This window comes from Aptenodytes forsteri, unplaced genomic scaffold, assembly GCF_000699145.1.
Source record: "Aptenodytes forsteri isolate BGI_AS27 unplaced genomic scaffold, ASM69914v1 Scaffold151, whole genome shotgun sequence".
In the NCBI taxonomy this organism is placed as follows: Eukaryota; Metazoa; Chordata; class Aves; order Sphenisciformes; family Spheniscidae; genus Aptenodytes; species Aptenodytes forsteri.
In genome coordinates this window covers 5,473,271-5,495,367 of record NW_008795939.1, presented here as the reverse complement: position 1 = coordinate 5,495,367, position 22,097 = coordinate 5,473,271, and the positions used below count along the sequence as shown (strand labels likewise).

The 22,097-nt window shown below is 36.1% G+C and overlaps 1 protein-coding gene across 3 annotated transcripts; it reads left to right on the top strand.

Annotated features, from left to right (window-relative positions):
• Positions 1 to 239: 239 nt before the first annotated feature.
• On the top strand, positions 240 to 20,180 carry CARNMT1 (carnosine N-methyltransferase 1). 3 transcript variants are annotated; one of them, XM_009285280.2, is made up of 8 exons: positions 248 to 283; positions 2,717 to 2,912; positions 3,904 to 4,067; positions 11,504 to 11,644; positions 16,745 to 16,923; positions 18,566 to 18,679; positions 19,602 to 19,705; positions 19,991 to 20,180. In XM_009285280.2, the coding sequence occupies exons 2-8, from the start codon at positions 2,724 to 2,726 to the stop codon at positions 20,090 to 20,092; spliced, it is 993 nt and encodes a 330-aa protein (XP_009283555.1). In that variant the 5' UTR covers positions 248 to 283; positions 2,717 to 2,723; the 3' UTR covers positions 20,093 to 20,180. The 3 variants fall into 3 exon arrangements, with proteins under 3 accessions (XP_019329204.1, XP_009283555.1, XP_009283556.1); XM_019473659.1 differs by lacking the exon at positions 19,991 to 20,180 and having other exon boundaries at positions 240 to 283; positions 18,566 to 18,675; positions 19,602 to 19,686; XM_009285281.1 differs by lacking the exon at positions 248 to 283 and having other exon boundaries at positions 2,823 to 2,916.
• The last annotated feature ends 1,917 nt before the right edge of the window (positions 20,181 to 22,097 follow it).

The following is a 22,097-nucleotide window of genomic DNA, read 5'->3' as shown; positions in this document are numbered from 1 at the left end:
GGGGTCGGGAGCTCGCCGTCCGTGCGGGCGGCGCTCCGGGCGCCTGGCTCCCAGAGCTCTCTGCCCTTCCGCGCGTGTCGTGTGGCGGCCTCCCTCGGCCTGTACTCCGTGGGGAGCGCGGTGCCTTTAGCGGGGTGCAGAAGCCCGAGTCAGGAAGGGACCCCTGCTCCCCTTACCTTTCCGGATACGCACAAAGTCACCTCGATGTCTTTGTCAGCTAGGAAGCATAAAAGAAAAAAAAACCCAAAACTAAACCATCTCAAAGTACGACACACCTGACGAGGTTGTAAAAGCTCTCTTTTTGTAAGATAAAATGCTCTAAGACGCTGCAAAGTACTCAAAACAATAGTAGCTCCTGCTGGCAAAGAAATGCAAACGGTGTCTCGATTATTGGGGAAATTTTTGAAAGACGTGTTAATTTGCACGAGAGATAAGACCGGGTGATAGGGCTAACGGATGCCATTTTGTTATAACTTTAGTTTTCTAGTCATTTGTTGAGTCAGAAAAGGGCTTGATGGCCCCATAGGAATGAGATAAAGCGGGGGGAGGGAGACCCAACTATATCTGAGTCCATTGAATGGAAGAGGAAGCAAAAGTTACTCAAATAGCGGGGTGGGGGGGACTAGCTGAAAAAGTCCAGTCCTCTACAGTATTTTGGTAAACTGTTTTCTGTTACCGTAGGTATGGAAAGCAGATTTGGGATGTAGCTACCCTATATACTTGTACGCTAAAGTTGACAGACCCCCATCGTGTGACTCATTCTTATGTGCTGGGCCCTTTTTGTCAATATAATAACAAGCATAATTTTTACATGACAGGTTCTTGAAAGGAGTGGGTGATATTTAGAGTATTTCTTCTTGTTTACTGTTTTCATATCTTGGGTTGTTTTGTTTTCCAGGACTAGTATTTGAGCGGGAGGTTGGTCTAGATGACGCCTTGATGTCTCTTCCAACCTGAATTCTCAATTCAGTTTGGCCATACCAAAGGCTTTATGTTAGTTATTACTATTAGCGCAACAGCCAACTGTTATTTACTTATACCAGTGATGTAATTGTATCCTCAGGCCTTAGAAGCTGGGAACATCTTTCTCAACCTCATGCTCAACTGTGACTCTGGGTTGCTTTTGAATACTACAGTTTCGGTAAACACATAACAAAAGGATATGACTCAAATTTCTGGTGCAGAAATTGAATTAAATTACCTCCGCCTCAAAGAAATAACTCTGAATTTAAGTGAAATTACGTATCTTGGGAGTTAAAAATAATGTAATTGGAAATGCCTGTACGAGTAAGGCAATAACGTACTTTCAGATGAATCCAGATCAAAGTTCTTGTCTTCTGGAGACATGTGGACTTAACTTCATTCTTTGTGTGTAGTTCTTCTGATTTCAGTGAATTATTTATTCGGCTAGAAGGTTGCAATTCAACATGAAAGGGTGGAGGATTATGGTTCAAAGAATTTTTCTGAGAAAACTTTCAAGAAGATAATAAGCTAAGCTGATGTGCTTTATGTAGAGGATCAGTATATTTTTCTTATTGTTCCTTCTCTGTTTTTTGTTCTTAAATGTCATTTTAAACCAGTCTAGCTATTGCAATGAACATGCCCTTCTCAGTAGCACATATGTAATGTTGGAGATACTAACTGGTCAAATTTCCAGACTGAGGCTGCAACGAAAATTGCAGCAATTGCACCTTACTCTCTGGTGGCTAGTTTTCAACTCTGTGCTGCTGTATGCTGTCACAGGAGTTTGAGAAACTGCAGTATGACTTGACCTGATAAAATGATTCGCTGCTGCCAAAAGGGGCAGTGTCCCTTGTCCCGGCTTTGACCTGTCTCTCTAGAGTCCTTATGACTGTGCTCAGCCAACTTGACTTGCTAAACTGACAAAAATCAAATCTAGCAAAATCTATACAGGTCTCTTCGAGGTTAGCAAGTTAAATGAGCTTTGTGGCAGGCCTGATGATTGCTACAACAAGGTGGAGGGCAGAACTGTGCTGGGTGAGGAGAAGGAAGAGGAAAGAAAAAAATAGACTTCTTTCTCTTGGCAGTAGATTCACCTTTTTTATGGAACTTTCATTTTGGGGAAATGGAAGAGTTATTTTTAGCTTGGATCAGTTATGTGATCAAATTCACAGTACTCATACTTGAGGGGAATATGCTGTTAAAAGAAGGTAGTTTAGTACCTCAGTGTGGCTGCCAGAACTCCGGTATGGTCCCGCTGTGACTTTTACCGTTCTTTCAGAAACAATTGATTTTGAGGATCCCTATTCCCACTCCACATCTCGTTATTTCTGTATTCGTAGTTTACCACAGCATTCAGCTATTCATTCAGTTTAAACTGGATTTGTGAAACAATCTGGCTAATTTTGATGGGTTTGGGGGCTGGTTGTTCATTAAATTTTGTAGATCCATGTATTGAGGTAGCGATCACCTGTGCTGGAAATGAAGGGCTGAGGATGAAACTGCAAGAAGAAAACAATGGTCCCCTTAAACTGCAATGTTAAAAAGAGTGGTAATGTAGAACTAGAGCTTAAAACAAACATTTTGCCTGAAAAATTCTTGAAAATTTGTTCTCTAGTAAGGAGTTACAAAGTGATCACTTTCTGTGTCTAAAGAAATGAATAATTGTAATTGGAGTAGCTTAGAGTGAATTATTTCTATTTACTGCATGTATTGCTTCTAAATATCTAAAGACCTGAAACTTTTTGCTTTTTAGAACAAATATGCATGAACGAGTGAACAGAACAGAGAGGCAGTTTAAATCTCTCCCAGCTAACCAACAGAGTCTTCTTCCTCAATTCCTTCCTCACCTTGACAAGATTCGGAAGTGCATTGATCATAATCAAGAGATACTACAGACCATTGTGAATGACTGCGTTCATATGTTTGAAAATAAAGAATATGGAGAAGACGTATGTTAAAATGGACTTTTTCATACATCAAAATTAAATTCTGTACGCTTTGGGATTTTCTACATTTGTTTTTCACACCTTTAGGCCTCCAACTTTCTTTCCTTTTGCCTTCTTTATTTTCTCCTTTCTTACTTCCTGTTTGCTTACATTTTCTCACTCTTGGCTTTCACATCTTGTAGAGCTGATGTTTAATAAAACTGTTTGTTGTTAGTCCTTGTAAACTTACGAAAACTAATTGTGAATCTGGCAAATTGCAGTAATCACTTACTGTAAAAAAAGCAGTTTTTCACTCCAGAGTTCTAGCTCTACCACGGTTACATTTTAAAGTTATTTTTTCAGTTAACTATGTAGAGCATAAATGGTATTGTCTGTCTTACTGTAGGTTATTATATGTTATGGTATTCTAAATCAGTTACAATTTTAGATAGGCCAAATATTTTTAATGGTATCTGTAAAAACTTTTTCACTACTTACCTGCTTTTTCAGTGTGGCATCTCTATCAAAAAAATTGCACTCAGACTTAAAAGACTGGCAGAGATGGAAACTGAAGTCCTTATTTGGTATCTGCAGGCAAGGTACAGTAATGGGCAGCTCTAATGTGAGCTTCTCAGTGTTGCCTCATCAGTACCTAAAGGGATCCTCTTCTCAGGGTAAGCAGTTCAGCCTCTGCACTAGCTCAGCCCCAGTCCTTCTCTGAATAAAGGACTACCAGTTGTGCTCTGCTATGCCATACTATGTATGGTTTTGTGATGTGGAACCTGGTCTCTTGGGTGCCGAACTGAGACCAGCAAACTCAATTTGTTTAGGATTCTAGGTTGGATTTGAGCCCTGGTCCCAGGAGTGAAAGGCGAGTGCTTTGTCAGCTAAAACTCCCAACAGCCCTTATAGCATGGCTTTTGTCTGTGTATAATTTACTTCCCCCCCCCCCTCCAAGATTAAAGATACTTAGTACGTTTTCCACTAACTTTTTTTCCCCCCCCACTTTAATTAGGGAAGAGGGAAGATTACACCAGCTTCAACATTTGACATGGATAAATTAAAATCTACTTTGAAACAATTTGTGAGAGACTGGAGCGAAGAGGGAAAGCCTGAGAGAGATTCCTGCTACCAGCCAATCATTAGTGAAATTGTAAAGAATTTTCCAAAAGAAAGATGGTAATCGTGTTTTAAGACTTATTTTTATGTGAGCATATAATGTTGCACGAATCTAACAAAGTTTTTATGGAGTAATGAAAAGCTTGGATTTAAAAATACAGAAATTACTGTGAATGCAGTGGAATTTATTTTTTAATCAAGAAAGTTTTTGTTTCTAATACAAGGTGTTGGAAAAGAGCATAATCATAAACTTCACAAAGGAATACCAGGTAAACCAGGAATAATTTTTTTTCTTTTCCTGCAGCTTGATGTAACGGGATATCTGTTAACTTTTCAAGTAAGAGACCTCAGGAGGTTGTGAAGTTAACTCAGTTGTGCTCAGTGAGGTAAAGTTTGCAGGTTAGCAGATTCTCAGAGTGCGTGTGGTGCGGGTAAAGGGAAGGACCCTTACGACAGCAGCAAGTATGAGTATTGCCCTTCATGGTGGAAGGAGGAAGGAGCGAAGAAGACTTACCTCTAGTGCAATTTTATTGCACTAAGAATTTACCCTGCAAATACTTAATTCTAGACTTGGTTTCAGGCAGATGTTACAAGGCAAGTCTTTGTGTGAGGGTAGCTTTGTAACTGCATTGGCTTGTTAACACCACAAAAATACTAATCGGTGAGGGGTTTTTTAGGTAACTTTAAGTAGAAGTATACTGGTAGAATCTCAGAGGATACTACTGCTGTAAGAATTCTGTGTTTAATGGTTCTGCCATTTAGTGAGCCCAGTCATCAGTTTAAACTTAACACTCTTATAATGGGAAAATTTGTGAACTTTGTACTCATAAATGTAATAGGTCAGAACTTAGGTTTGCTATAGCTGGATGTTACTGTGGGTTTTCTTCTTTCTCAGTAATTGCTAATAATGCACTTGTACCGATTTGAAAATACTTTCCACTAGCCATCTTTTAATTTTCGTTAGTAAAGACTGTTAGTGGTGGCAGAACATGGAGTGGATATGGTTGATTGGTTTCTTTTTTGCCCTGAGCTAACTTATCTCAAGGTGGATGCACCACTAAAGATGTTTTATCTGAAGGTGAACTTCCTGCAATGTTTTTAGTGCTAATAGTGCCCTACATAAGATAAAAATGAATTAAATACTACAGGTTACCTGATGTACTTCTGATGCGCAGATCTGTAGAAAAGTCATGGCTAGTTTTGAAAGTAATTCTAATCTTCAAGGAAGCAGTTCACCTTTTTCTCTGTATGCTAGTTTTTAAAGCATTTTGGTTATGGAAGAGGTAACATGTCAAATCTTAAGAGTTACATGACTGAAGTTGGAAAGTCTTGACTTCTACATTTATCATCAATTAACTCTATTTCAAAACCGCCACAGGTATTGAGGTATTAGGAAGCAACATGTGGTAGCAGGTTGGGTGAATCTGAAATTGATAGCTTTGTGCTTCTTTACCACCAGAATTGGTGGTGGTTGTTGTCAAGCACAACTAATGTGACAGTGTTTCTGTCCCTGTTGTGATGGCTCTGAAATACCAGTTGGGTTTTTTTTGTCTCTACAGAAATCTCAAAACATCACTGTATGGATCAAACATCTCTACTACAAGTTTGAGTTTGTCAAATGAAACTTTTTTTTTAATTTATGTGTGTTACATACATACCTATTGAAAAGTTTAATATTCCTGATAATTATGGACCTGTCATAGCATTTATGTAAAACCTTTTCTCTGTTCACGTATTGTTACTTACTGTCGTCAGCCCACTCTTTTTCCTAGTGAGCGAAGGCTCTCCTACTTAGGTGTATTTATCTCTTTGAGGCAGGAAGCAGAGTCATTCAGAAGGGCCTGTTCTCTTTGTGTATTATCAGGCTTAACTGGCAGTGCCACCTCACCCTTGTGCAAGAAGGAACTTCCCTGGCAGGACAGGCTGGCTGGTCAAGTCTGGTTCCTTTTTTACAGTTTTGGAGGGGAGCAGTTGTTTCAGTTTGAAGGGATGGACAGGGCTTGAACCATAGCGAAATTGTTCTGGCTGTTGTGTATAGTGGGTGCACAGTCCGTTTCCTCTGGAGAGGACTGGCTCTGGCCACTCGTGGGAAGACAACCTGTGGATGGAACCTCAGAGTGCAGCTTTGCGTTTCTTCAGAGTTCCCTTTTGTAGCACAGAGGACTGAAGTCTCCTGAGATGATGAAATGGCAGTGCTAGAGAAAACGTGTGTTGTTCACACCGGCTGATGAAAACAGCTTTGTCTAGATCTATTTTGCATTGAAAAAGATGGAGAAGTAAATACTTTAAATTTAAAACTGTCAGTACGAGTCACTTTTTACTTTTTAATGGCTTCAATGGAATTGTATGTTCAGTTTCTAGTTAACATTATATTTTAACATTATTGATTCCATGCATTGGAATAATGTGAAAAAGGAGTTCAGATTTTTGAAACTATTCAAGTATGTTTTGCTCCATGCATGCACGTCATGTGTTGTTGCTGCTCTTTGCAAGACTGGCCTGTATTGGTTTAGTTGGTATGCAAAGAAGAGGAAGAGAAGTGAAGTGCTCTATATATGTGCTTGCTCTTCTGGGAAGCAGAAGGGATACCAGCAAGGGTTGAAAGCAGCTGTAAATTGGAACAGTCTTGTGAGTAGGTGCTACTGTTATCTTGTGTTTCAGTCCAGTCTTTTGACAAGACTGTAATCTAAAAATAAAATGGCAAAAGCTGTTTCTGCCTCCCATTCCTCTCCAGAAATAATTCCTTCTTTCTGCTTAGCACGTTAACACGGGATCTGTTAGTAGGATCAACAAAGCAGTTTTAAGTGACGTCCCATGTGATAAAGTCTTCCTGAAGAACTGATAGATTTCCTGCATTATTCATGTTGGAATTTAGTTGTGTTTCAGCTCACAGGGTCTTTATAATATTGTCTACCTTTTGATGAAGCCATTTGAATTTCTTGGATTTCTTGGATCTGAATGAACCATGATCACTACTTTCTGTAGGAGAAAATAGTAAAACATAGATGCATTTTTATTTGTTGATGGAATGTGTTTGTTAAAGCATTTTTATGGGGAAACATTAAGTTGAAAATCTAAATAAGCATACCAATGTATTTTCTTTTTTTAATTCCCCTTTTGCCATTTTTATTTTCTTTCACTTCTACTGTTACCCTTCCTACTTATGTGAAAGGATGTAAAGATCATCAGCTTCTTGTCCAAAAGGAACCAAAGAAATAGTTAACCTTTTAGTTAATTATCATTCCACGGCCAAGAATAGTAAACTTAGGTATTTTCTCCAAAGTTTTTTTTTATTCATTAACTTGGCCTCTGGAACCACCTATAACTTGCAATATAAATATCATGCTGTCCAGCAATTGATTGCATTTTCCAAGGTACTAGCAGGACAGCCCAAAAGAAGTCACCAGTGCTTAGTTTCCTTTTTATTTGGAAAATATAGCTTATTAATCCTGAGGCTGAGCTTGGCTATACTTCTTGCATGCGCTCAGTCGCATTTACAGTGATGATAAAATTTCTGTTTTATATGAATTGTGTTTAACTTTATATAAAATATATCTGTCCTTCAGGGTTTTTAATCTCGTCAAAAATTGTGTTTAGCCTAGACTTTGCTTTAAACATTGGATTTAAGAGGAAACTATATCTTAAGTATTATTGCAGTCCACTGAAGGCTTTGCAGGTCTTTACACGGAAGTATATAAACCTCAGCTGCTAAGTTTGGAGAAGAATTGCTCTTCAAATGATTGTGCTTTTTAGCTACCTTCATTATTTTATTTGAAAAGTAGTTGTCTTTTAAAAAAAAAACAACTGAGAATGTGATTACAGTAAAATGATGAAAAATACTATACTGAGAATTGGATCTGTTCACTATCTAAATTTACAAACCTGAGAGGTAAGACATCAGGAAGGAAGGAGTCCGACTGTGATTCTATGCTGATGTTTCCACTGATCTTCTGTGTATGGGCTGTATATTTCTTATCACTTACTATCATTAGCTAACATTGAATTGCAGTGTTCAGTTTATGAAAATGAGGTTTGTGTTTGATCACACACTAATTTTTCTGTTGCTGAACTTCAGTTTACCCCTTCAGCACCATCATTTTTTTGTTAAAGCACAATAGGCATAAAATAAGAAGCCTCTACAAGTATAACTTTTCCCTTAAAAAAAGGACACCAAGTTAAAATCTTCATTAATAGTATTAAACTTCTAAAAGGTGAAAATGTATCACAATGCAAAATGCAGTACAATAATGCCATGACAGATTTTAGGGTTTTTTATATTTCTCCCCTCTCTTTTTAAGAGATGACTGCTGCAGTTTCAGTAGTTGAGCTAAACAATACCATGTAGCCCTCTTCCCTGCTCTTTGGCCAGCCTCCTCTCCCCACATCTGTCAGGTTAATAGGTCAATGTTTCTTCCATATTGCCCCACAGGTTTTTTTAATGGGTACTTGTTGGATACCCATTTATTTTCCTAACCAGTGCTAGATCTATGTCATAGAAATCCTGCTGCTGCTGACTAGTTCAAGGCTAGTTTCACTGTGGGTAACCTTGGGTTATTATTGGTTATCACAGTTTGGGATTTTTTTAATTGTCTTTGCTACTGCTGCAATTACATATCCACCGAAGGAAAGCAGGTTTTTCTAGCCTCCTAAATTATCTTATGACTGTTTAGCCATTAAAAAAGCTGTTTCTGTGCAATTAATTTTAGCTGTTTTAATGATTCAAAAATTAGCATAATATAGTGCATTGGAGTGCTCCCACTACCACTGGTTTCGTACCTTAATTTTTTTGAAATTCATCAAGAGTTTGTCACTAACAATTCCTTTTAAGTCTCGAAAAAGAAGGTGTTTGAGCATGTTTTTTGATAGCAGAACACCATCAACAGTCACTATTTTTTATACAGTAAGTTTGCCACATGCCTAATTTCTCTGATTATAGAAACCATTTTGGGAGGCTAGTGTCAATGTTAGTGGACTCAGATTTGATTATATTGTATTCTATTAGCTGTGCTCTGTATGCTGAAATGATATTGGTGGCCAGCACCAGTCCCTAGCAACTAATATGAAGAGTATAGATAGAAGTTAAATGGCTAACAAGTTTCCAGACAGGCTTCAATGCCTTAATAAAGGTGCAAAGAAAAGTGCAGTTAAAATCAACTATTTTCTAAGAGAGAATTGGGAAAATTAGTTCAGAGATACAAAAGCTTTATATTGTGAATAAAAAGATACAAGACAATTACAAGCAATTCAAAATCAACTCACTTGCCTGTTAGAGGCTTTATCTTGTTTTAGGTTGAATAAAGGTGCAGATTTCAAAATGTGATTGCACCTGCATAGCTCCTTGTTAATGAGTTGTTTTAAGAAAAGTGTCTTTTCTAATCAATGTATGATAATCTTGGAAGTGGTGTAAGGCTCTTCAACCCACTCATTGTAGAAGTGTCTACATAGGGGTGCAAAAATCTGTGTAGAGCTGGTCTAAATATTTCATAAATAAATTGTAAGGAAATGAAGAAATAGATTAGGTTAAAAATACATTTGGAATAACAGTGAATAGATACACCACTACGAATAGAAAAAGCTGTAAGATGGAGGTTTTTCTAGCTTCTCCCAAAAAGTGGATTCTCTTTCTCTTCCTCCTTCTGGGTCCCTATTTTCAAAAATTTCATCTTGAGCAAGTAGTTTTCCCCTGAATTAATCTGTCTTTTTTTTCAGTAAGACTTTCTGGCTAGCTTTCTTCTGGCTCTCCTTGTAGAAGAGAGGAGAGGTAAGGAGAACTGTTGCTTCACAGGAATGCTCTTAAGTAATAGCAAAGTCTTGATTTCCTGCTTCTTCTTAATCAGAAAACAAAGAATCTGAAAGTATAATGGAATAGAAATGAAAATCAGGAATGAGAAGAACTTTGATTTTCCATTTGGAAGGCTTCACTAATTACACGATTAAGCCACAAACCAAAAGGCACTGCTAACTGGTTTGTTAGTTTGTGTGGCCTTTAGAAAAGAATAATGCTTTCTTTTGTTTTTGGGTAATAGTCTTCAGAATTGTACTACTTTTCAGAATTTACATAACTCTCTCGCTCATCTTCATGCTTATGTAGCATGACTCTTTTGAACCCTTTCTGGCATCCTGATTTTTTATGTAGTCAAAGGCTTTGCATTTTGCTTTCTTTTCATCATAGGTTTGGAAGTGCTGATCGTAGCTTCCTTCATTTAGTTGCATATAAACTGGTACATGTATGTTTTGTCTTTGAAGGTGACAGGCAAAAGGGAGGGTAGTCTGACTGTTCACACTTGGTTTTTTGGTATATGAAATTACGAAGTCTTGTTCACGACTAGAAACTGAAAAATTCTTTCTTTTTAGATGAAGTATCTTTTCAGTTTGGCATGGGAATGTTTTTTGTTTTGTGAGTGAAGGTTTGATTGGATTGTGATAGAAGTCTAATGGTTAGAATATGTATATATTGCCTATTCTGCCTGAAAGAGTAGAAAATTTTGAGATTCTTGGTTCTTCTATTTATTAGTTGCTGAACTTGGAAGATGGGAGAGGTTTTTCTAGATATCTCAGTAAACGCACATGCTGGATGTCTTCTTCAACTTGATGCCTTGTTATGGGAAGTGAAGGGTTAGAGAGCTGCAACGTACGTTGATTTAGGAAATCTTATGTCACTTAATGTGCTTGAGTGCAATCAGTGAACAGCATATTTAAAACCCACAGTTGCTGAGAAGGTAACTAAGGTTTTTACAGTCTGAACTGCTCATCGGCTTATGGAAGTTTTGTTTGCTTTGTTTCTGATGTCAAAATACTTGTTTATTTTTCATGCAATGTAACTAAGAAGATTTCTAGAATATTTACTAGTTATCAGTGCACCTCACAGATCAATAAATGGTGCTATATGATAATGTTCTTTCTTCAATTCACTTAAGAGATTTTTAGCTTGATAATTGTAAAAGTTTTCAGGAAAAAAAGTCTGTTTTGTAATTATGATCTGTATTCTGAATGAGGGTTGTATATGTTCTTTTGAGTGTTTTTCTGTTAATTATTTTGACTGTACAATTAACCAATCTGATCAGAACTGGCTCAGTTTGCATTTAAAAAGTAAAGTTTCTTTCTTCAATTCACTTAAGAGATTTTTAGCTTGATAATTGTAAAAGTTTTCAGGAAAAAAAGTCTGTTTTGTAATTATGATCTGTATTCTGAATGAGGGTTGTATATTGAGTGTTGAGTGTTTTTCTGTTAATTATTTTGACTGTACAATTAACCTCAGAACTGGCTGAATGAGGGTTGTATATGTTCTTTTGAGTGTTTTTCTGTTAATTATTTTGACTGTACAATTAACCAATCTGATCAGAACTGGCTCAGTTTGCATTTAAAAAGTAAAGTTATACAGGAAATACATTATAATATCTAAGTATATGGGGGGAAAAAATGTTTGACCGGCCCTCTGTAAGTTTTGTTAAGAGGTATCAGATAAAGACTTAACTATTATTTTTGTTCTGTTGCAGGGATTTCTCCAAAGTTAATATCCTGGTACCTGGTGCTGGGCTAGGTAGATTGGCGTGGGAAATAGCTATGCTCGGTTATGCTTGCCAAGGAAATGAATGGAGCCTCTTTATGCTCTTTTCTTCTAACTTTGTACTCAACAGGTACACAGCTTATGTTTTACTTGCTGACTGAAACCTAGGGAGGCAAAATTATAAATGAGAAAAACTTGAATAAATAAACTGCACAATAATGGATTTGTAAATCCTAACAGAGGACACACATAACCACTCTTTAGAATGTTTTAATGAAGAAAAAATCAGTGGGATAAATGGGGGAGGGAAGCATTATCTGAGTCATTAAAATTAAAGCAGGAAGCATGGCTTTTAAGTTATGAGACTTAAAATCTCTAGATTGTACCACAAATTTGCTGCATGATCTTGAATAGCTTTTATGATTTATTTCACATCTGTTTCTGTAAAATGCACACCTATCACCAGTGTCAAATATGGACTAGTTAATATGTGCATAGTACTTAGTGGTGGTGATCAGTAACAGAGGAAACCTGTTAAAGAAAGTGTTAATTCTATACTAAAATTTTAGGCACTGTTTTGGCATGAAAAACAACCACCGAAGCACACTGAACCACTTCTTAAGCAAGTCCAGTCACTGAGTAACAGCTAAAATAATATAGTTAATATTTCTACAATTACACTGAGGTACTAAATTTGAATGTAGTAAATTTAACTTTATAGGTTTAATTTATAGTGACATTTCTGTATTTGGTATTCTGTCACTTGCATTGGAGATTACTGGTTTCATAATGAACTTGTTAGAGAGGAAAGAAGGCAGCAAATGCAACTGTTCTTAAAGAGGGTGGGCGAGTATGAAAGAGGTCTGGGGTGGTGGTTTGTTTTTTGGCAGAGTTGGTGCTAAGTTCAGAGAGACAGAATTTACCAGTTCACTCATTCTTCAATCTGAAATGATACACCTTTGCTGAAAACACCTAAACTATTGGCTTGTATTCTATATTACCATGATGTTCTGGAGCCCTGTTTGTAGATTGATTGTGGACTGTGATGATCTTAAATCTGTTACAGCTTACTGTTCAAAAACAAGAACGGGAAAACACTGTTTATTATGGCTGCTGCATGTCTGCTTAAAACAGTAGTAGTCAATGTGATGAAAATAGATATTTGCTAGAGGTTTATTTGTTCTTTTTCTTACATTATTCTTAAATGACTCATCTGGTAGTGAAATTGCATATTGCAGTTGGGCTGATCTAATGCCTTGCAGCTACTGAAAGGAGGTCACGTTCTTCTCGTCCTCAGCTATACAGCCCTGCTGGGTCTTACGCTCTTTGCAACTTTTGAAATTACTCAAAGCAGCATAAAAGTATTCATTTCCTATCTTTGGGAGCACTGATCAGCTGTCATAGTGGTTCAAATCTGAAAGTTAACTTAACCCCTAATTAATTACCTCTGACATGTTTTTTGTCTTCCTTAAATAATGAGTCTTTGGCCTATATGTGGAATTCTCTTGAAGATCCTTGCTTAGGTTACGATAGTAATCATCTTAGCATCTAATGCTCATGTGGTGTTTCCTATTTTATATAAGATACTTAGCAAAGAGGTGTATATGCATTAGACTTGGTAACAGTATTAGATTTTAGACAGCAAAATGGAGTGTTGCTCAGCTGCTGTAATCTTCATCTTTGCTGGGCAAGTTACCAGTTACAAGTTTCCTTGTTAGCATGGAAGAGTATACTGCTAACCTAACTCTGAATTTCATCAGTTCAGTTGAAGTCCAAGCATTCCTTTCTGCTAATTGTGGGCTTGGGATGTCTGTTAAGAAGGTTTTAGGGACTTCTGGGATCTTTCATTTTAGTCTTAAGTGGCTGTTCCCAGTTAGCCTTCTGAAATGGACATGTTTGCCTTCCTGGAACTGGAAGAAACAGTAATGATTAATAGGAGCTGAAGATACCAGTTAAGGAAGAGTGGTAAGAAGAAGGATTTTGCAAATTAGTTTTTAACTACAGTCTTTAATTAATTTTTGTTTTCAGTTGATAAAAGCACGAGGATTTTACTAACATGCTTACAGTTTGGATCTACCTTCTTCCTCTGACCTTGGTTTATTTTTAGGAAGACAAAGTATTATATTGAGTGTCAAGCCAACTACTACAGTGGGCTCCTAGATGTGGTACAGTGACTTAAGTCTTCTGTATACAATGTGGTATCTGCTGATTTTTATGCATGTAAAAAAATTTAATTCTCTTAAATTGTGAACTTCTGTTACCGTCGATAAAGTTGCATACCATGTTGTGTAGAGTGCGTCAAGGTGTAACTGTGGTCACTATAAGTATTTGAAATTAATTAGAGTGCATTATTCCATTGAGGAAGCTCTAATTTGAAAATAAAGTGACCCTGGAGTAGTTAAGCTACAATGGCTCCAACGCTGCTGCAGTCCTTGTATGGGAAATTGTTTTCTTGTATGGGTAAGGTTGTTGTTGCTGATAGATTTTTCTAGTGTTTAGATGAGTTTTGGATATCATGACAGATGGCAGAGGTGATCATTGGTGATGTACAGACACACTGCATTTCTTACATGTTTTGGAAGAGCAAAAACTGTGAAAAGCATAATCTGTTTTCCTACCTCTGGAAAGCATACCAAAATTTTCAGACAGTCTAGAGCCACAGGACATGTTACTTCCCTTTGACATCTGACAGGAGGGGAAACAACACTAGGGTGGTATCTGTGTGGAAGAGGCAGGAGCAGCTGGTTGCTTACTTGCTGTTTCCTGCAGCTGGAGATTCAGAGCACAGGGTCAGTAGCCTCGGTCCAACAGCCCTTCAGCAGCAGTAGTCCCACTTACGAATATTTGAGAAAGTTCAGTTGAAGTACTATAAAATCACTTTGTACCCAAGTCAGAGTAGGGTTGGTTTAAAAAAACTTTAATACCAGTAGAATTCATGCTAATAATTGGCTAATCTTTACTTTCTGGAAAGAATGTAATTTTAGATAAATCTTGACACTTTGAGCTGGCTGCTTAATTGTATTTGTTGCGTGTCCATGAATGTCTTAGGATGAAAACAGTTAAGCATTTTATCTTTAAATCAGTGGGCAGAAGTAAGAGTTGACCTACCCATCTTTTCCAGAACCGCCTTTTCAACTCAGTGTTGAACAGTAAATGCCCTGCTGCTGTGGAAGAAAGTGAAGTGTGTCACACTTGGTTAAAGATGTTACATTTTTATAATATAACTTACATCATACATCTTTTATTGGAAGGATGGAATTGTAAAGGACTGCAGTACTTAGTTTTTAAGTATAAATTACTGAAGCTGGAAAGCGAGGTTTTCAAGCTTGAATATGGAGAGGGATTGGTCTTTTATATTAAATTGGGAATTCCCTTTGGAAATGTTCGAAAGTCTACATGACTATACTTCGTGCTGGGAAAAAAAAATACAGGGAGGTGTGTGTTCCCTTACAGCGCAGAAAAAAAATCCTTTCTAATCTGCTCAGATCTCTTATTTTCTTTAACAATCAAAATTTGCCCAAAAGCAAGGTAAAGAAAAATGTTCTGAGGATAATACAAATTGACTGGGAGCATATGGAGAATGCTAAAATGGCTAACATGCAACTTTTGGCCAATATGGGGGTTTTTTTGGGTTTTGTCTGGAAAGCGAGGTTTTCAAGCTTGAATATGGAGAGGGATTGGTCTTTTATATTAAATTGGGAATTCCCTTTGGAAATGTTCGAAAGTCTACATGACTATACTTCGTGCTGGGAAAAAAAAATACAGGGAGGTGTGTGTTCCCTTACAGCGCAGAAAAAAAATCCTTTCTAATCTGCTCAGATCTCTTATTTTCTTTAACAATCAAAATTTGCCCAAAAGCAAGGTAAAGAAAAATGTTCTGAGGATAATACAAATTGACTGGGAGCATATGGAGAATGCTAAAATGGCTAACATGCAACTTTTGGCCAATATGGGGGTTTTTTGGTGGGTTTTGTTGTTGTGGTGGTGGTAGTGGTGGTTTTTTGGTTGGTTTGTTTTGTTTTTGTTTTGGTTTGTTTTTCTTTTTTAACCAAAATAGAAATGCCTTTCTTGAAGCAAATGATGCCCATGTTATCAGGGCTTTTTCCCTGCTTTTTTTTCCTTGACTGCATATATCTGATATTTATTCATTATATATGGAGACAGTTGATGAGTGCAGTATACTGCTGCTCTAATACAGGTTATTTTTGTATTTTTTTTACTGATAAAATGAAATATAAATATTGCATGAAGAAGGTAGAAAATGTTATTTCAAAGACTTTACTACAGGTGTTTTCTATCCACCAGCCAAAAGAGTGCACTTTCTATAACCTGGTAGATTGCTTGCAGTTTATGAAGTGTTTGATGATACGTGTTCCTATGGGACAGATGTGTCCTCTGTTGTCTCTGAAAGAAAATGGCTTCATTTTTTAATTGCAAACTGATTTTATAGGACTGTGGGAAAAGCTGCTTTTTATACTTCAATGCTATTTTTTATCACTTTTTAAAATAAGAGTTGACTTAGTTGGTCACGTCAACCCACAAATTTTATTTTACAAAGACAAGTTTACTTAGCAAAATTGCAACACTGCAGGCGTTACTAACTTAAAATGACATCTAGTGCAAAACTACTACAGTTTGCAAAATGGGATTTATTTATTTTTTGAAATCTAAAAGCTTCCTTTCAGTTAGGATCTGAAAAATGCTTTTGTTCTGCTGTGCTTCAAAACCCCTATGATTATGGTTCAGAAAAGACAGAAAAGTTTAGAATGAGAACAAATGTTTCCAATAAAATTCATGGAACTAATGTTACTAATTTTTTTTTTTTTAATAGAAGAAATATGACCCAGAAAGGCTTAGCTTTACTGAATATACTAAATCACAAATTTCATTAATCTTACAAAAGAATCTTGTGCATTTTCTTTTCACTGGAAAAATAAGCCTGGGAAAATGGTAAAAAGTGGGAAAAGAAAATCCTAAAATTAAAAAAGGAGTTATTTTGTGGTGATAATTTGTGTGTCAGAGTAAAATTATTTTTTTCATCAGTTCATAAATAGGTGGGCAGTCTGAAGTGTTAGGAACTAGATAAAAGTCCTTTAGAAAACGTGTAGCTGTTGCAAGAACTTTATCAGCAAGACAATGGATGTTGGTGAAAGTCTTTGACTCCTACATTTTTAGATAGTAGGTACGCAATTAGCTGAAACTGAATTGTGCTGATTTCTGTATTTTGCAGATGCTCTGAAATTAACTCATGTAAGCTTTATCCCTGGATTCATCAGTTTAGCAATAACAGAAGATCTGCTGATCAGATACGGCCAATTTATTTCCCTGATGTTGATCCTCACAGTCTTCCTTCTGGTTCAAACTTCTCTATGACAGCAGGGGATTTTCAAGAAATTTATTCTGAGTGCAGTGAGTAAATGTAAACTTCTAGGCTATCCATGTAACTGTATCTTCAGAGTATTTGTTATGGAACAGTTAATGATTAGAAATAGAAGGGAACTGTAGCTACAAGCATTGAGCAAAAAGTACTAACTGTAGCAAGACTTTCTTATTCCAGATCAGCTTTTTTCTTAGTTGTAAAAAAAATACTGACACCTCCTTGCCTAACAGATCTTGTTGTAGTAGTCTCTTTCAGAATAAGACAGCATAGTAGTATTATGGAAAGGTTTACTTGATTTAGAAAAGTGATGTTACAAAGGGAACAATGTAACTAGTCACTTCTTTTCTTCAGTGTAAAAAATAAATACATTTTTTTGTTGATTCATGTCCTGTTGTAAAAGCAAACTATTTCAGTAGCAGTAAATTATAAATTAAACAAACATATACTTACTGACTGTTAACAGTAAATATTTCAGAGGCACATTATGGGGATGATAATTATCAAAGATTGAGACTTCTGTCAGTACAAATAACCCCATTTTTTTCTTGTGATATCAGGTTAGTTGTGCTGTCCTCATTGCACCTATGAAGTAATGTCTTATGATTAACCTAATGTTGAATTAATCTGCAGAAGACTCTCTTTAGTACCTACTCTACCAATTACATATTTAGGATTTGATCAAGATTAAACACCCAGTTTTTATATGTAGTCTAATATTCTGATATATGCCTATTTAGAAGGCACTATTTTTTCCTTGCACAGTATTGGATTATCACTTCGGACATCTGTTTTCTGTTTCCACCTTTCTGTCCCTATTAGACCCATAGCAATTTTTCACCAGGATTATATACCTATTGATCTGCCCTTTATTGTGCATCTAGACTTACAGATAATTTCTTGTAGGAACCTTCCTTATAGTTGCTTAATTTTCTGAAGGTTCTATCTTACATTAGAACATCTGATACTGGCATAAATTGAGATTTTTAATTTTTTTATTTACAGAACTATAAAACTTGCAATTTCAAGGATACATGTTTAGAGAAAAACAGGGAGACTCATGCTTTAAAAGGTAGACTTTGGAAGATCCTGCTTGTTAAGTTCGTTAGTAAAAAACAGCTGGAGAAGTATTCAGATACTGAATAAAATGTTTTAAAGCTATGTGATTTGTGAAAGTACACTTTAGTGTACAGACTGTTCCAGATATTAACTAGGGAGGCCCAAAATCGCTGGGTATTTTTGCAGTTGTATTTCTAACAGTTGTGGTAATGAAGTTCATAGGACAGGTGAGTAATAGCACCCTTGGGCCTTCATTTATATAAAATGTGTTATCATGTTTACATTTTACAGTAAATAATATAAATTTATCTCACTTTATATAATGTGTGAATAATTTTATAAAATGCATTAATAAATAGGTAGAATATTTTAGAGTGTGTATGTGTATATACATACATATGTATACACACACACAGGTCACACGAACCCAAACATAACTTTCGTTAACATAAACCAAAATGTTTTATTTAGTTGTAAATGAAATTAAGAGCCTTCATTTGTTGTTAGTTGAAGGTAATGCTGAGTATATAAACAAATACTGGGGTGAAATGATTAACTTTTACAGGGGTAGAAACATTGAAACTAATCCCTGTATAATTTGCTCTTTTTACGCAGATACGTGGGACTGCATAGCAACTTGCTTTTTCATAGATACAGCACATAACGTTATTGATTACATTGATACTATATGGAAAATACTAAAGCCTGGAGGAATATGGATAAATGTAGGCAAGTGTGACCAACCTCTCTTCCTGCTAGCCCTGATTTATGTCTGATCACATAACAGGCATCTAGTACTTGAAAAGAGTTGTCAGGATGAATGTGTCTGTGCTGAAAACTCTGTAGAGCTAGAAACATCTAGGGCTTGGAAATTAGCTCAGATGTGTTCAGAGTATGTCCAGATGTTTGCTAATTACAATCATGTCAGTACAATGTGGTTTTTAAATAGAGAAGTAAATCTTCCCAGTGGCAGGTTTTGCATTCATGTATCAAACATTTGTTATCTGACAAATGTAGTGTCCTGTATTCTTTTTTGCTATTTTTCTAAGAAAATAGAACTTGTTCTGTGTGTAAATACATCCTTGCATTTTTTTCTTAATCTGTTGTCTAATCTGTACTGTGCTTCTAAACAGAAGTTTTGGGAATGAGATTTATGTATGCCTTGGCTCAAAAGGAGAGAGAGTTTAAATTAAGTCTCCCATGGTGAAGGAATATCAGACAAAACTCAGGAGTTAAACATTTTGTATAGGACAAACTGGCCAGTCACTGGTCAGTCAGTCACTATACCAGTCCTGGCCAGTCGCAGAATGCAAGCAAAGCTCCTGAGTAGACCACAGCATGTCCTGCCTTCTGTTCTGTAGAGACAGCAGTGATGCTAGACTGAAGAAACTTTAAGATACAGAAAACACAATCTGGTAGGAAATGAGACTTCATTGTTGAATAAGCAGCTGAACTAATTTGTTTTCATTTTGCATTGATTCTGAAATTTGGTATAAAAATCATATTCAAGTGATAGAAGTACCTTCTTTTGTCTGTATTTGAATATGTGAGTCTGGATATAAGCATTCTTTGCACTTTCAGTATGTGGTTTTGATTTTTAAAACATTTTTATCTTTTTAATAGCCATTTCCGTTGTATCTTTGTACTCTAGGTCCTCTCCTTTACCACTTTGAAAACTTGGGAAATGAACTTTCTATAGAATTAAGCTACGAGGATATAAAAAATGTTATACTGCAATATGGATTCCACATAGAGGTAAGAAGATGCTGTAGTTCGCAACGAGTAGTACTGGTATAAACCAGACAAACTCCTTTGAATAAACCTTTACCTTAAATTTAGTTCAACATAGTGGCATATACTAAAAACTTCTAGGAGAATTAAATGTTTGTGTGTTGCAAATTATTTGCTTTCCTCCTTTTTTAAAAAGTGTATAGATGGGCCTTGAAATCTAGTAAGTATATAGCAATTTCTTTCTTATTAAGAGAAATTTGTATAGTACCTGTAGAGAAGGTGTTTTGAAAACTGCTGCTTTTTTTTCAGGTGGAGAAAGAATCTGTACTGTCAACCTACACTGTGAATGAACTCTCCATGATGAAATACTACTATGAATGCGTGTTGTTTGTGGTGAGAAAACCAGAATAGAAGTGGTCTGAATAGGTTAATTAGAAAAAAATGTTGGCTTGAAAGCTGGAAATGAGAATAAAATGGACTGGGTGATGTCTGGACACAACCTCAAATCAGTGGTGCCTTCTTATTCCTAATAGGATTTAGATAGTGTCTATTTTCTTAATATCTCTATTGCTATCCAGACATGTACTATGCCATGCATATTTGTAATATACTTGTGAAAATGGAGGAGGAAATGTTCACATACACTGTCTTTGTGCTTTGGAATGCATTAAAAATAAAAGCAAAAATGTTTTCTTGAGAATAAAATTTAATGTTTGCCATAACCAGGCTAATTCTCCGCATATGCTGCCTCATTTTTCATAGATTTATAATGATTTTCTTTTTTCTACTTTCTGATGTTAGGAATGCATAGAGGTGCTTACTGTACTAGCTGTGTCACATTTAGAGAAGTATTTCTAAACATATACTTAAATTATGAAGTCTGAAATGGTTGGAAAGTGATAAAATTATTCTTGGTAGATAACGATAGCCATCAGAACTGTTACAGCATTTTCTGTGGAACTGAAATGAAGTAGATTATTATACAAATTCTAATCTTTGACTGTACCAGTGTTAACAGTTAATCAAAACACAGATCCTATAGGCAGTTTGACCTACTATGTGAAAGCAGAGTACTGAGTGAAGAAAAAGCAGGCTGTTACAGAGAAGCAGTATGTTAACCTCAGTTCAGGAATAACACCAATTTTGATAAATCTCTTTGTGTTGAAACTGAAATAGTAGATGCTTTGATGTCTTAAAATACATTGATTTTGAGTCACCTGCTTACTGCTTGAGCCAAAACAGTGAAGCAGTATTTTTTATTAAACATAATTAACAGGAAGTCATGTTATACTAGAGCTCTTTTCTTTTTTTAAAGTTGTTAACACAGCTGAGTTATGCATGCCACGTGTAGGTAGTGCAACAAAAGAATCCCTGTTTCTCAAAGGGGAAGAAAAAGTTGCATGTAAATAATATGCACTGTAGCCTAATTATCTCTACCTGAGTCAGCATATGCAGGCCAACTGGTAGACAATTTCCTTGTAACTTCAGGCACTTTACCCTTGTGACTTAGTGACTTCTTAGTTCTTTATCCTAATGTTTTTTTTCCTGGCAGATGTGGCTTAGGTGAATATTTAATCTACAAACCGTGATACTATACATGAGGCTGAAGCTTCTGTCACTTACAAGTAACGTGCATGAGAAAACATTAATAATCACTGTGCTGAGAGGAGGTGTCACGTTAGCCATTTCATTTTCTTAATATATTGGTTACCTTAAGTACCATTTTCATCCATTTTCAGAAATTTCTTTAAAATATAAAAACATTATGGTAAGGAATCAAGGGGTTTTTCATGTTTGGTCATAATGGCACTGGACAATAGCTTGTTTGTTTCCCATTATTTCTAGTCCCTTTTTTTCATGGTGATGTCCTAACCACATGTCTCTAATAGCTCCATTACTGGCTTTTGGATTTTTCCCATTAAGGCCAGAAATTTGTGCCTTTGTTCCTAAATTGAAAGTCTACAAGGAGGGAAAACACAAACTTTTTTTTTATAGTTTCAACACTGCATAAGAGAGCGTACGTGCCTGGGTATATTCAGTACTGTGCCCCTTTCTGCTCAGAATCCTTATTGAGAATAAAGGCTTCTGGTCTACACAAGTTTTCAGTTAGAGCTTTGCTTAAACTCCTCTTATTTGAACTGTCTCTTCTTCCTCAAAGTGCACCACCACGATTTAGCTCCATAAATGAACTGTTGGAAGTTCTACCCTGCTCCAAGAAAAATGTGTTTAAACCTGAAACACTGCCATTGCAACAAGTAGATTAAAAATAAAAGCCCTTGCACACCTAAAAATATTAATAAAAAAGAAGTTGCTTTAATTTCCTTGTTGTACTATTTATTTTTTGAGGGACTTTGTGATTCTTTGCTTTCATTCTGATTTTTTTTTTCCCCTTAGGTAGGATATGATTGGTATTTTA

Coding starts and splice junctions, on each gene's coding strand:
- CARNMT1 (XM_009285280.2), top strand. CDS start 2,724: ATGCATGAACGAGTGAACAGAACAGAGAGGCAGTTTAAATCTCTCCCA. Junction 18,680..19,601: donor AGGAATATGGATAAATGTAG/GCAAGTGTGACC, acceptor TTTGTACTCTAG/GTCCTCTCCTTTACCACTTT. Junction 19,706..19,990: donor AATATGGATTCCACATAGAG/GTAAGAAGATGC, acceptor CTTTTTTTTCAG/GTGGAGAAAGAATCTGTACT.